The following is a 15,931-nucleotide window of genomic DNA, read 5'->3' on the forward strand; positions in this document are numbered from 1 at the left end:
CTTTAGTCATTCTAGGCTCCTCAGGACCAGTTAATTTGTCTTTAGGACAGTGGTGGAAAGTAACTAAGTACATTTACTTAGGTTAAGTACTGTACTCAAGTACAATTTTGAGGTATGTGTACTTTACTTGAGATTTCCAATTTCCAGTACGTTTACTTCTACTCCACTACATCTTGGATCCAAATACAGTACATAGGCTATTGTACTTGTCTTTTACTTCACTACATTTATTTGAAAACTTTAGTTACTTTGATTTTCATTATAAAATTACAAAACATACATTACCCACTTCAGACAACAATATACTATTCCAATTGTTTTCATGTATATTCTTAAGTCATAAAAAATACTATAATTCTTCAACATTTCCCAGAATGAATGAGCCACCATAAAAAAAACACAATAAAATGTGCAAAATCTGCATTTATTTTAAGAATAAAATCAACATGAAAGCACCAAATCTGTTATAATTATTGCAATACATTTATCAAGCCACACACAAGAAAGATCCGAAGATCATTCAAAGAATTACATAAATGTTTGTTTAACCACTTTGAATCTGGCAGCCCTGATTTGGTCAAGTTGGCGAAAATTGTCAATTGTTTTTGTCAAAAATTTAGAAAATAGCAGATAACTCACAATGAGCCGTAGATCGGCTATTTTCACCGTGCGACACCATCATACCATGAAGCTGCAATTTAAGCTGTTAAAAGGGGGCGGCGGGGTCATATTTAGCATTCTGAAACATTGGCAATGAATCTTTGTAGGCAACAACACCTGCTAATTTTTTTTTAAATAAATAACAGTTTTAGTTTATTTTTTTTACCACAGGCGTAGTTATGGGTGTGTAAATGTTTCTGATAGATAGCGGCTGGGAGGCTGGGGAATGTGCCTCAGGCGAGGAGGACAGACAGGTTTTTGAATTCAAAGTCAAACACATCAACGGGGAACGTAGTTCCCCTTGTTTATCAGTACAGGCTACATATCACCACCATGGCGGTGGTGGTGATATTTAAACGGTGCATTGAGGTAATTATGGCTGGTAAATAATGGCCATTTGCATGGTGTCATTTTACCCTTTCTAAATTACTCCCAGAATGTTCTCTCAATTGTTCATTCCCATTCTGTGCTTCTTCCAGTCCTTCTAACTGCTTCCTCTCCAAGTTTAAACATTCCTGGTCGATTACTTCCCGCACAATAAATATACAAAATACGCCACAATAACTTAAAGAAAATGTAGTTCCAACTTCTTTCCCCACGGGTGAAACCTTTTTGTGTGTCTGTGTGAATATATTATTTTGACCAATCAGTATGGTATAGTGTGTACGATACCTCCCCGGGGGCGGCGGAGGCTCAGGGGTAGAGTGGCTGGATGGTAACAGCAAGGTTGTCAGTTCGAACCCGGGCTCCCCCAGAATTAGTGTCGAAGTGTCCTTGAGCAAGACTCTGAACCCCTAATTGCTCCTGATGTGCTGGTTGGTACGTTGCATGGTTTCCGCCACCATCGGTGTATGAATGTGCATGTGAACGGGTGAATGTAATGCACAATCTATGTAAAGCGCCTTGGATAAAGGCGCTATATAAATGCACCATTTACCATACGATACGATATCTCCCCACTATTCTATTGAGACATTCAGACCCTGTGGTTGGGGTAAGACCACTACTGGTTGGTAGAGGTATTGTAGCTCAACAGCAGCACATTTAGCAACAGGGAACCTGGGTTCCAATTCTATATAAGATATTGATGACACAATAATAATGTGACCGTCAATGGCTTTGTACTCGCAGGGGAGCCCTAGTCTGCCTGTCTTGGTCTCTTTAAGAGCACCATCTACTTCCACCAGCAAAACAAAAATGTAAAATAAAAAAATTCAGCAATGAGTCCAATATAAAGATAATAGGGATGTCCCAATCACGTTTTGTTTTGCTCTTGATTCGATTCCGATCATTTGATTTTGACTATCTGCCGATACCAATTTTTCCCACAATATCCAAAATCACAGGCAGTATCCAGTCTAATATCATGATAATACAATGATATAACATTGATACTAGGAATGTCCCGATGAGGTTTTCTTTGCTCCCAATCCGATTTCCGATCATTTGAAAATGACACGATCGGCCCTGATTTCCGGTCATGTGATCGGATCAGGACAACCCTAAATATATAACATAATAATATATTGGAATTGGCCGATATGCAAATAATCGGAGATTGGATATCGGTCCTTATGTTTTTTTTTCGTGAATTCATGCTCTACTTTGTCATACATGCAACTAGCCAGGATTGCACCGTGGCGTGATGAGACTTCTGCATAGTCCACAACCAATGGGCTCTATGCACACAGAATAACTCTCCCTACTTCAACCAATGGGCTTTATGCACACAGAATAACTCTCCCTACTTCAACCAATGGGCTCTATGCACACAGAATAACTCTCCCTACTTCAACCAATGGGCTCTATGCACACAGAATAACTCTCCCTACTTCAACCAATGGGCTCTATGCACACAGAATAACTCTCCCTACTTCAACCAATGGGCTCTATGCACACAGAATAACTCTTCCTACTTCCGGGCCGCTTCCCTACTTCCTTCACAGGTGTTACAATGGTTCTCAAAATGGTTCTTAAAATTTCAAGGACCCCCCATAACTCTGAGAGTGTACACATGGAACCAAATGGCCCCGTAACAGGTCCATTTGGTTCCATTTGTACACTCTCAGAGTTACAAATCCGTACAGGCCCATTTGGAACCCACTCAAGGCCACCTTGAGACCCGTTGACACTTTGAGCCAGTTTCCAGAGAGCCAACTTGCACAATAGCAGCAACCTGCACTCTGTTTGACCAGAATGGAACAGTCAGAGCCTTCATTAGTACCATCGGTAACACCTGTGAAGGAAGTAGGGAAGGGGCAAAAGTTCTTTCCAAAATGGCGTGTGTGCAATAGAGCCCATTCATTTCACCATGTGACAAAAGTGAACATGCAACAGACACGTGTGACGGAGGAGGCGTGGTGGGGGTCTGATGTGAGCCCACCGTGACATGACCAATGTGATCCATCCGTCCGTCATCACAGTTTTCTCATCACATCCAAATGCGATAGAAACCCAGCACCACGGTGAGACAAGTGAATACTGACCCTGGAGGAAGAGACATAAACGTTCATTTAACTTTCTTGTATATTTAACATTTAGCATTGAGTGGAAACATATGCAGTCAATCATATTAACCACTACATTGTTTTTTCAACATTTTTGCCCAAAATATGTACACCAGAGTTAATAATGATTAATACAAAGTGAGCGCATCACTGCTTCAAGTACATTCGAGAATGGTTACATTTATATATATATATATATATATATATAAATCATTTTTTTTACATAGTAATATCATGGTATAAAATTACTGTTTTGGTAAGAGTACTGTAATACCTTACACTCGTTACTGGGTAAATTCTTTTTAACTAAATATCGCCGGTGCAAACCGCCGAACGTGGGGCCCAGACAATGTGGGCATTGTGGGGGCCAAAATGAGCCAAGGCGATCCAATTTTAACTGCCAAAAATCAGCGTGCGTCCTTGAGTTGCATGCGTGCCCATGTGGATCTGCTCAGAGCTAAAGCAGACCCTCCTCCACGCTCGGTCTGGCAGTGAGTTGAAGTGTTATTTAGCACCAGCATTAGGACAAATCAAACGCCGAAAGTAGCCGATCTGCATGCTGAAACGTGCTCCTCCGTCCTGCGATACATGTAGGCTATTTGCACCGGGGCCCTATCACCATGTTGTTACACCAGCACTGACTGCCCGACACTGCTGACGTAATATTTCAAAGATGTCATAGCTGATTCCAGACGATAATGACGAATGTGTACCGCAACGTTTCTTACTGTACCTGCGAGGTATTTGATGGTGTCCAGTTTGTTAGATTCCAACATGGTTTTTAGACCGGCAACTTCAGTGTCTATTTTCATGTTGGTCTGAGTCAAATGACGATCATGTTCTGAATTCTTCAAAGGGCAAAAATGGACATATAGTTAGACATCATAAACAGATGTACGTATGCTGACAACATACTTAGAAACCAATGCAAATCGTTTAAAAACAATTGTTATATAATTAGGGCATGGTCAAAGTCAACAACATGCAAAGGTTTTAACACATTTTCTTAATCCATTAACTGCCAGGTATTCATTAATTAGTTATTTATTATTTTCAGTGAAGACCCTTATTTTGAAGGCCCACGTCGCAAATAAATTAGACTGATTAACCACTGAAGCCGTTCAAAAATCATAATCAGGGCAAAGGTTTAAAATAATCATGATACTGATTTGAGCGTACAGATGTCAGCTTATGCGCTACAGATAAACTTAAAACTGTACTAGTAAACAGAGTCCGTTTTACAAAAACATTTATAGCATCAACATTTGAACCAAAACAGAATACAACTTGCCGATGCTCTTTCTTGTCACTGAATATTTGCAGGCATGTGTGCAAATACAGGACTATCTACATAAGCTAACATCCTATTCCTATTTAAAATACACGTTGCCTTTCCTGGCAAACGGGCTGTAAAAGACAAACTACAAAATAGTTTTATTTCTGAACAGAGCTGCCTTTTGCTCATAATTTGGCTTTACTGCTACTCCTCAGAATTATTAAAACATTTCAAAAGTGATTCTGTTTGGTCTGGTAAAGTGAAAAGTGTTGACCTTGTAGGAAGACACCAAATAAAGATAATGACAATGAAATGAAAATGTGGGTGAAAATATTCAGCCGTCTATACGAACCATTTCCATTATATCTGATCGCGTCTCAAGAAGCCTCTTTTCATGTTCTGATCTCTGGGGGAGAAAAAAAAGTAAGAAATGCAGTCAGCCACAAATACTGGCACAGGTCAATTGAATTTGTTACTGTAGTAGCTTTGTATAACAATTCACAGAACAGATGTTGCTGTTGCATCTCAAACACATAGAATAATTCAATCATGTGTTAACTTACTGACATTAAATAATTTATAATAAATAAAATTAAATAAACTGCCCCCCCCCCCCCCCCCCAGATTAAGCTGTGTCTTATGCTTCACTACACTTACTTCAATCACTCACTCATTCAGTCAATTATGCAGTCAGTTTTGAAACTCACCAATTCCTTCACACGACTTTTCTCAATGTTCATGTCCAACAGTGTGTCTGAACGTATTTTATTCATCACATCCTTCAATGGGGAACAGAGGGACACTTTCAGCACAATTGCAAAATATGTATTACAAATCTCTGTCGGGTGTAAACCATATGTGATTTTTCAGGATTCAAATAAAAAAATAGCAAAAGTAGCGACAAGATCAAAACACGGTGTCGAGCTTGCCTTGCAGCAGATCGGCTACTTTTTATACTTTCATGTGACGCTGTAGTATGATCAAGAAGAGTATTCATTTACAAAAAAATAAGAGGTTTGTGCCCGATAGCAATGATATCACATATGTGTTTGCGTTCAGTGACCAATAGAACAAGAGCTGTGATTCTCATAGTGGGTCAGAGTGAATACTTACAGTTAACTGAACTCTCAGCTGCATCAGTTGGATCTTGACTTTCTGGGAGGAAGGCACATATATGCTGTAATTGACAACCTAACCATGGATAGTATCAAAATCAAATTAAGGTTGGTGAGGGGTGCATTAAGGGTTGGGAGAGGGTTAAGGTTAGGTTTAGGTGTGCTGCCCCGTGGGAGGTTAGGGTTAGGGTGAGGGTTTGAGATAGGTTGTAGGACTAATGACTGTTCTAACCAATGACTAGTACCCGCATCAAGGTGCTTCAGTATATGAAGCCGAACATAGTCCACTGTGAAACCCGTAATGTTAATGTAACCACTTCCAAGTTCCAACTCGATTTCGTCTACTAATACTATATGACGAAAACTATATCACATCAACACTCACCTCATTCTCTGCGAGCAAAGCCGAAAACTCGCTCTTCTCCAGGATAATCATGTCCTTCTTTACGGATGATATCTGAGACATGACTCGCTGCAGCATGATCTCCTGTCAAATCCAAAATAATTGTATTAGTGATGGGAGATTAATCGGCCGATTCTAGTTGTTTTTAGATTAAATCGGCATCGGTTCGATTAATCAATCAGACCGATTAATTAATCGGTCCGATTAATCGGTCTGTCTTTACAGATAAACAAGCCCAAAGTAACAGCTTGAACAGATCTACAAGCTCACAATATTAAATATAAAAGGTATTTAAGTTAAATCTGCAGCCTGTAACAGGGTGTCTGCAGTGCAGACACCCTGTTACATGTATTTTTCAGAATGGACAAAATTATTATATTTTTTTAATACAGAATGAGATCATATCGGTAATATCGGTTATCATCAATAACAGCAATTCATTATATCAGATATCGATATCGGCCAAAATGTCTCATCGGCACATCCCTAATTTGTATTTCGTCTCTGTCGGGTGGAAACCTCATAACCAAAACTGTTACTTTTTAGAATTCAAATTCAATGGCATTGTAGTATGATCAAGGAGTAGAACGAATATGGATATAAGAGGTTTATGCCCGATAGCAACATTATATACACATAACCTAACGGTGTTGAGGTATTTAGGTATTTTGTTTAAGAACTGTGTTTGTTATGCTGTTTTTTTAATCATCTAAACCAGTGGTTTTCCACCAATGGTCCTTGAGGGGGTTCCAGGTGGTCCCCAGCTAAATGATGGAGAGTTTGGCCATAGCCACTTGCCCAAATGTGCTGACCTCATCACAAATGACGGATATGGCCGTTTTTAGCCCAAGGAGTTTTTTTGTGCAAAACCAATGCTTGGAATGGATTCAGCATCATGAAAACACCCTAGTTTGTCACATCTAGAAAATAATTGCCTTAGGATGTCTATGGTGGCCATACTGTACAGGCCATTTTCAACACTTTCCCCTCAGACAATTCCAGGCAACTGTTATCCTGTTATATATCCTGTTATTCAGGATATATTGAAGATACAAAAGTTTGTTTCTTTTGCAATTAGTTTGAGGTTGATCCAGTATTTTCCATAGATTTCCTGTACTACTAGGGACACATGCAGAACAGGAGACTTAATTCAATGAAAGCAATCTTTCATTAAATGTAGATTGGGAGTTCATTGAATTGATTGCTTCATTGATCAAATACTGTATTAGACATACTGGTAAATGTAAACGGCACATAGTACAGTCAAACACTTGGTCTGAAAGGACAGCACCAAGAAAATGGTCCCCGCTTATCTCCACTCGGGTCCTATGTATTCCTCCTATGAAATGGAGCAGGTCTCACCCTTTTACAGTCTATGGTCTCACCTGTTGCACTTTAGTCACCATGTCACCATAAATGGCATCCATGTTGGAGTGGGTCGTATTCACCAGAACCTGGACAATGATCTCGGCCTGTTGGGGGCTGAAGCCTATTCACAGAGGGAAAGAAAAGGTTAACACAACGTGTGCGTGTTCAGTGGGATAGAAATAACGGTGATGGGTCACACACACACCAAGAACTGCTTTAGTTTTTATTCTTGCATATCAGCGTGACACACTGATGAAGGCTGGTTAGTCGAAACGTTTGTCTTTAATTCAATATGCAGAGAATAAAAACTAAAGCAGTTCTTGGTGTATGAGACCCATCACCGTTATTCCTATTGCATGATTTGAACACGCCATGAGTCAGAGCGCGGTGGTCACAAAGAAAAGCAGTGTGATCTACAGTGAACAAACTCCAGGACTCTCTGAAACTGGATCGATTGGTCTCTATAGAGACATTTAGGGTACTTGAGGATGTATTACATAAAGGACCCTGCACCTGCTTTGCGTATATACCCTTATTTGTCTAGATTATATTGCACTTTATTTCAAATTGAATTGTTTTCTGTAGTGAATAATTATGTTGTGATCATGTACTCAAGGCGTCCTTGAAAAAGAACGGTCTAACCTGAATAAATAAAGGTCAATAAAACAAGTTAATAAATGATCCAAACCGTTTTCCTCCAGGAGTCGAACCACTGCATGTGTGTCAAAGAAGAGCTTCCGGCCTGCAGACTGCGGCATGACTGCCCTCATATCGTACTGCATGGCTTTGACAGAGGTGCTCAGCTCTGGAATCAAGCAAAACACAACAACAAATTAAACTAATTACCAGTTATAACTAGAACTGCACCCCGTCGAGTGCCTACAAGTAGGCCATAAATGGCATATTAGTGCGCAAGCAGAGCGCGCAAGTACTGTCGACTGCTACGAACTTTCAAATATCAGCCTGTGTTTTACAAAACATTGAAATTAATTACGAAAGTAATTACTATATGTTTCAATATTATAAACCTATCTTTATTACGTCACCATCAAAATCCAGTTACAACCCGGCATTGATACATATCTTAATTACGTCACCATCAATACCTACCAAGCATGTCGGGTTATAACTGGCTGTCAATGGTGACGTAATAACGATATGTTTCAATATTGGTTGGGTAACAGGTAACGTATGCATGTATACATTTATGTAAGTTGAAAGTACTATACTTTGGTCGGCTGGCTTTTTTATGTACGTATGCTTGGTTGGTATCAATGTCCAGTATATATACCTCCCAAGCTCACGTGCATACCTCCCAACACGACCACAATGCTTGCGCGCTCTGCTTGCTGCTACGAACTTTCAAATCTCAGCCTCTCTGTAAAACATTGGAATTAAATACTAAAGTTGGGTTATAACTGGCTGTCAATGGTGATGTAATTACGATACGTTTCAATATTGGTTGGGTAACAGGTAACGTATGTATGTATGTAAGTTGTAAGTTGAAAGTACTATACTGTGGTCGGCTGGCTTTTTTATGCATATGCTCGGAGGTATATTCACTGATGTTGATGGTGACGTAATTAAGATATGTATCAATGCCGGGTTATAACTGGCTTTCGATGGTAACGTAATAATGATAGATACATGCAGACATTACCTTTAATTCACCGGACACTGAAGCATATCCTAATTACGTCACCATCGACAGCCAGTTATAACCCGACATTGAAACATATCTTCATTACGTCTTCAACATCAGTATATATAACTCCGAGCATACGGCAACGCACAGTCGTACGAGCACGACCACAGTACTTGCGCGCTCTGCTTGCGCAAGTAATTATGGAGCAACAATATGAAGAAATGTCCTTTCCGCCTTTGCTTGCATAAAAAAGCACAACAGCAGAACTGTACATACTGTAGAGCTCAGTCAGGTTGTAGAATAGTCACTTGGGAATCGGAAAGGTTCCAGGTTTGATCCCCAGATATCCCTGGTTTATAGGTTGACATGTCCTTGAGCAAGACAGTAATGAACCCCCAACTGCTCCCGATGAGCAGGTTGATGAACCTTGCATGGTTTTCTCCACCGTCGATGTGCAAGTTTTAATGCACATTGTAAAGCAGTGGTTCTCAACCTGTGGGGCCCCACATGATTTAATTTTTTTTTAAATGTATTATTGTAATTAATAAATAGTGTAAAATTAAAGGTTTTAAGACCTTTTTAATACCTCAAAAAGAAAAAGGACCATTACTACAAGAAAAGTAATCAAATTACACAATAAAAAAAAATCACACCCGTGTGAACTGAGTGGTGTAAGGTCTTATATAGCCTGTCTGACGTAATGAAATCATGTCTGACGTAATGAAATCACATCCTGTGCAGAAAAAATGAGCATGGTTGCTATGTTCACCCTGTTCACCCGGGTGTGATTTCATTATTTCATTGAACAGGGTGAACATAGCAACCATGCTCATTTTTTCTGCACTAACAAAGCCAGTTGTAGGAGTGGTATACACCACTCAAAAAATGGTCGAACATTGGCCAAATTGTCAATATATATAAGAAAGAGGCAAAATGTTAGAAACTAGCCCATCTACAAGCTCACAATGCCTCACGTTGTGAGCTTGTAGATCTGCTATTTTTACCATATATTTATCTGTGGAGAGGGAAATGTAACGCCTCAACTCCTGCTTATCGGGGTTGGGGGTCCCCAGTTCAAATATGATTATGTTGGGGGTCACGGCCTGGAAAGGTTGAAAACCGTTGGTGTAAAGCACTTTGGATAAAAGCCCATGTTTACAGTATATATGCATTATGCAGTGTAAAGTTTCCACTTTCCACAGCAGAAAATGTAAAGCACTGTTGTCTGTAGCATATTATGTCAACAGTGTAGAGATCTGGGCTGTAGTTGGTACTGATGACGGTCTGTATCCCTAATGACAACACGGTGGCTCAATATGTCATATGGAGTTAGATAAACAGAAAGACACAACATTGATGAATTCTGAAAGTATTTTTGTTGCATAGATATTTGCATTGCACCACGATACACCACCAAGATACCCATGTACCTGTCCAAATACTACCTTAATGTTAAGTCCACACCCACAACACCAGAGGGAGTGCAACAAACCATGTGCAACCCAGATTCGGCACAAACAAGGGACTAAATTATTTTCGCTCCTATGCCACCAAAATGTGGAACGCCCTACCAACAGTCATTAAGACATGTGAATCCCTTGAGTCCTTCAAATCCGCTCTCAAAGGGCACCTACGGACGGCTGCAATTTGAAACTGGCCCCCGTAAAATCTGAATCGCCCCATCGTAATGTTTTTACCTCCTTTATGATGAATTCCCGTTCTGCTCTTTGGCTTTATAGAAGTGTATATTTGTATGTCTCTAAATGTTTTGATGAATTGAACAAGGTGGACCCTCTTGTAAACAAGTGTAATGCTTTATTGGGTCGTCCACTCACATTTAACAGTCTTTGTATTTGTTGTGCTTGAATTGTACTGTAATTCTGCAAACTGTTAATAAATATATTTCAATCAATATTCTGAATTATATATTTGAAAATGACTCAGAGTGAACGTGTAGGTTTAGTCCTTCTGTGTACAGCAGATTATAGTAGCTCTCTCGGAGCAGAGTTTGTTTTTCGCTCCCCCCCCAAAAAAACCTAATGAAACATAACACACATGACAATCATGTCAACGTTCACTGCACCAAAACAGAATGTAAACTAGTGTTTGTTGATTTAATTACTATCTAATAATCCCAACAACCAAATCTGTGTTGGATGTAAATGCTTATTCGGGGTATCAAGTGGATGCCTGGGTGGCTCTTAATTCTCCTTAACTTGGAGAAGTCCTTCTAACGCTATAAACCACTGAGCTCAAGTGGGCAACTTCCATGATCCATCACTAGCCGCAATTTGCAACTCTAGATTTTTTTACAATGGGATGAATCTAGAGTTGCAATACCCTCCATTGACTCCCCACTCATCATTTTGCGTTTGTGATCTGCTGGTCTCAAACGACGTTAAACTCACCAACATTGCAGCTGTAGTCCAAGCTTGATTTTTTCTCTTTCGATCTGCAAAGCTTGTTTTTCATAAAAATCCCCCGTAGACATGTTATGAGCTACTTTCTGTCCAAAATATTCCACAAGTGATATTCCGAGCCGCCATTTTGTATTTTTTCAACCTGCCGTAAAACAAGACGTGTGGGAGAGCGCTTGTTTAATAGAAGGCCGTGCGTGACGGGGCGTTGCGCTGCGTCGGCTTCTTCTTTGGGTGTCTTACCTGCGCAGGTAAGATTCTATTAAACAAGCTCTCCCCCTCACGTCTTGTTTTACGGCCCGTCGCAGAATTGCAAAATGGCGGCTCGGAATATCACTTGTGGAATATTTTGGACAGAAAGTAGCTCATAACATGTCTACGGGGGATTTTTATGAAAAACAAGCTTTGCAGATCGAAAGAGAAAAATTCAAGCTTGGACTACAGCTGCAATGTTGGTGAGTTTAACGTCGTTTGAGACCAGCAGATCACAAACGCAAAATGATGAGTGGGGAGTCAATGGAGGGTATTGCAACTCTAGATTCATCCCATTGTAAAAAAATCTAGAGTTGCAAATTGCGGCTAGATCCATCACATGTTTCACATCTCCAGAAGACATAGTACTGTATATTTGTATGTCATTACATGTTCATATGAATTGAATAATAAAAACAAGCCATAGGCTTTCTTGGGGTTTTTAAATCCTCCTAGCAGACCTTGTATGTACAGGTATATACTTTCCTGTGCTTTTTTCTGCACAATGTTAAGTATTAAAGTATTCAATCAATTAAAACCATGAATAGAATATAGCCAACAGAAAAACCCCAGGTCCCCCCCCCTACCGTGGTGAAAATGGTGAATTAAAAAAATAAAAGTGTGAATAACTAGCACTTCTGGGGTGATGTCATTTTAACCTGGTAGGCTATTGACACCAAAGAAAACAGCGACGCCTGGAGTCGCACAATTCTTCAAGCCTAGGGCAGGCAGGCATTTCGTTTAGCTGTTGTTTGTTATTTAAACTAAGAATGGTTAGAAATTGAAATACCGCTTGAAGACACTCCAGAGCGTACCTTTCACACATAAACACGTGTAGTTGAACTTGTGTCCAGATGTGTGTCTTCTTGCAGTGTTGAGGAGGACACATGTCCATGTCCAAGGAGTCACGGTCAAACATGGCTTTATTGTCTTCAGTGTGTGTTGTGATGATGATGCCGTTGTGTGTGTATGATGATGATGATGATGATGATCACGCCATAATTCTGGGTTGAAAGCAGATTTAATCCGTGGGCGACATTGTTTCAGAACCATTCTTATCGTCTGTGATGTCAAAAGTGAAGTTGTTGTCCGTGATCAATCCTGAGTGTGAAGGCTAAACAAAAGACAAACGTTCTCTCTGCTGCTGCTTTCTTTCCCTTTAGTTACTTTTTAGTTTAGGTGAATACACGCAGGAGTTGCGGTTCTTCTGATACAGAAGGTTACTGCCTGGCTGCTTCCTCAAGAACAACAACACACTGTGGCTATTCTACTCCACTACTCTCATTTGCGTTTTTGACACTTCACTTGATTTCGCGAGAGTTTATGTTAATCTCGCGAGAGTTCTGGGTCCACCACTATCCCATCCTTAGAGAGACTCTAAGCTCCCATCCCACACAACAGGGAACACAACAAGACTGTGGCTGCGTTCGAATTGCTAGGGTTGTTCCCTACTCCCCATACGGGGACCCAGACTCAGTGGACTCAAATAGTGATTAATTCGGACAATACTCCCTGTATGGGGAGCACCGACTCTGACGTCAATATCGGTAGAGGGCGCTATAGGTCCGCGGGTTCATGTACTTTTTATTTGCATTGTAATCCCCCATAGGGTTCAGATCGCCTCATAAAGAACTGTATGAAAAATAAACAAATCAACCCGGCCGTTTCACTCATTTGGATATGAAGAATCAACTGACTACAAAAAAACAGTCAAAACGCTGCTGCTGAAATGATGATAAAAAGGTTATTCTTTTAAAATAACATAGGCCTATGATTATTATCAATACATTAATATTATATCCATTATCCAGCAATATGAAAACAGTGCACCACCTTGACAATATGAAAATATCAGCAGCATGATTATGAACCCTCGAGGGGGGGGGGGGGGGATACGGCAAAAATAGCCGATCTATAAGCAATGCAACGTACGTGTTGTGAGCTTGTAGATCGGGTACTTTTGGTAAAAGAATTACCAAAAGTAGCCGATCTACAAGCTCTGCTCACATTACAATACGGACGTTAACAGAAACAGCAGTCCAATAAATTACTGCCTACATAATGAAGTTTTAATGTATTTAGCGCAATTCAATGAAATAATGTTAGATAACATATATTTTTTAATGTCAGGAATTAATTAATATTAATAAAACATATGTTCGGAGACACAATTAATGTGTCTCACATGCATGTACAAAATATATATTGGACTTTAGCACATAGCTTTACAACCTCACCTTAATCCAAAAACTATTAAAATATAAGGCCTTCTACAGCAAGCAACTCATTCCTCTCCTAACGTCATGCGCTGGGCCTGGGTGATATGAATGAATCAGATTAGTAATACTATTGCAAATGCAAATGAATTGTTTTATTATAAATAAATAAAACAATTGCAAATAAATGCACAGATCATTCTCGAGATCTGTAGCTTCGAGATCCGCCAGGGAAGAAAAGAGAGGGGAAACGAAAGTTTAAAAAGTACATTTGTGTTGATTTCTTTCGCTGGTTCAACTTCTGCCTCTTCTGAGTTGGAGCGCGCAAACGCGTGCATGTGCGTTCAAGAGCGAGCTTGCGCAATGCATTATGGGGCAGATTTGCTTCGCTGTGTTTTTGTAGTGACCATCGGATGGTCCCTACAATTCCCGGTGCATTGTGGGATACTTCAGTCCACTACATTAGGGTGCAAAAATGCTCACTACATATTCGGACACTATAACGAAATGGCGGAACCCCAAAGTAGTGCACTATATGGGGCATAGGGAATGAATTCGAACGCAGCCTGTATCTTCTGGATGAGGTTAAAAATGTAAAGGCTCACAAATAATCGATTATATACTATGATGACTCTATGGTCCACCCATCAAAGTCAAAACTTGCAGAAGTTGAAAAAGAGTATGTATTTATTTATATATGAATGAATGAATGAATGAATGAATGGAGTAGCTGGAAACTAATTCATTAATTAATCAAACTAATAATATTCATCAAATTCATCATTGCCAGTCCTAGAAATGTAAGTGGAGCTCCTAACATAATAGACTGTGATTTCCTTTTTAATTATAAGGCTAATAGATGGACAAAAAATAAAATCATTAATGTAAGGTACCTACTGTACTTTTATTATCACACACACATCAACTTAGCAGTCTGTGCTGGTGCAAAATACAGCTTTTGCACCAGCAACTTAAATACATTTGCATATGAACATTTTCCTCTGGGATCCATTTGGAGTCTGCACCACAATGCTTGTGGTGCAGACATCTAGTCTGTTCTATTCAGAGAACATATTTTTTAATGGGCATGGAGCGATTCAGGGGCTGGAGCCAGGCTAGCAGAGGGGAGCATACGGGACACAGACAGATGGGTGGAACGGGTACTCTGACAATGGGTGGGGCATGGATCTCCAACTTCCATCATTACCGACTCTGTGCTCTACAGCCGGGCACCGGTCTAGTGAAATACAAAGGGAAAGATTTATTAATTTATGGTCAAACTGGGTTGCCTAAGGTCCTGTTTTAGGGAGATAACATATGAATGGATTCACAGAGGGGAGCAAGAGTTAACAAGTTTACACCGTACTACTTTTCTAACATTGTTCATTTCTTAGTTTCTTTGTTTTGTATTTTATAAATTTGGATTATTTTTTTAATCAACCCTTAAAAAGGACAGCAACAGCTCCCTGACACCTTTTTGATTGTCTAAGTGACATTAAGGCATGGATGGCTCTTCTAAACTGTCAACAAAAGTAAAACAGAGGTCATACTAGTGTTTGGGCCTAGTGGCCCTTCCCACTGACCTACTGCAGGTTCCCTGCAGCCTTATGTGAAACCGGCTGTTGTCTCCAACCTTGTCGTAAAATTTGACAATGCGCTCAAACTTGATAAACAGGTAAATGCCATGGTCAGTTGCAGTTTTTTTTTCTGGGGCTGCTTGCTAAAATCAAGTCTGTGCTCCTTTAGTGATTTTGAGCGTGCTATGTAACACACTGTAACTCTTATCAAACCTCCATGGCTCGGTTCAGTTAGTCCAAAATGCCGCGGCAGCGGCGGCACACCTCTTAACAGGAACTCGCAAGCGTGATCACATCACATCCATTCTGGCGTCACTTCACTGGCTTCCCGTGCGCTTCATAATTGATTTTAACATTGTATTTTTTAAATCTTGTTTGTTTTTAAATCGAAAACAAAACAAAAATAACAAAGGATTGTAATTTCAGAGGGGTTTTAAACCAAGATGTTGATATACTGTACTACTGGGTTATAGACAGTTTTTGAAAATGATGTAA

General features: G+C 39.9%; 1 protein-coding gene across 4 annotated transcripts; it reads right to left on the reverse strand.

Annotated features, from left to right (window-relative positions):
• Positions 1–2,233: 2,233 nt before the first annotated feature.
• Positions 2,234–12,986, reverse strand: mcur1 (mitochondrial calcium uniporter regulator 1). Of its 4 annotated transcripts, none has more exons than XM_079490067.1 (9): positions 12,459–12,986; positions 8,018–8,134; positions 7,347–7,450; positions 5,944–6,045; positions 5,557–5,598; positions 5,151–5,222; positions 4,796–4,849; positions 3,901–4,015; positions 2,234–2,896 (listed from the first exon to the last, which is right to left on the reverse strand). In XM_079490067.1, exons 1-9 carry the CDS (start codon positions 12,694–12,696, stop codon positions 2,634–2,636), a joined length of 1,107 nt encoding a protein of 368 aa, XP_079346193.1. In that variant the 5' UTR covers positions 12,697–12,986; the 3' UTR covers positions 2,234–2,633. The 4 variants fall into 4 exon arrangements, with proteins under 4 accessions (XP_079346193.1, XP_079346195.1, XP_079346196.1 ...); XM_079490069.1 differs by having other exon boundaries at positions 2,772–3,147; positions 12,459–12,981; XM_079490070.1 differs by lacking the exon at positions 2,234–2,896 and adding an exon at positions 3,268–3,818 and having other exon boundaries at positions 12,459–12,981.
• Positions 12,987–15,931: the final 2,945 nt, after the last annotated feature.

The sequence above is a fragment of the Electrona antarctica genome, assembly GCF_951216825.1.
Source record: "Electrona antarctica genome assembly, chromosome: 20".
NCBI classification, from domain to species: Eukaryota; Metazoa; Chordata; class Actinopteri; order Myctophiformes; family Myctophidae; genus Electrona; species Electrona antarctica.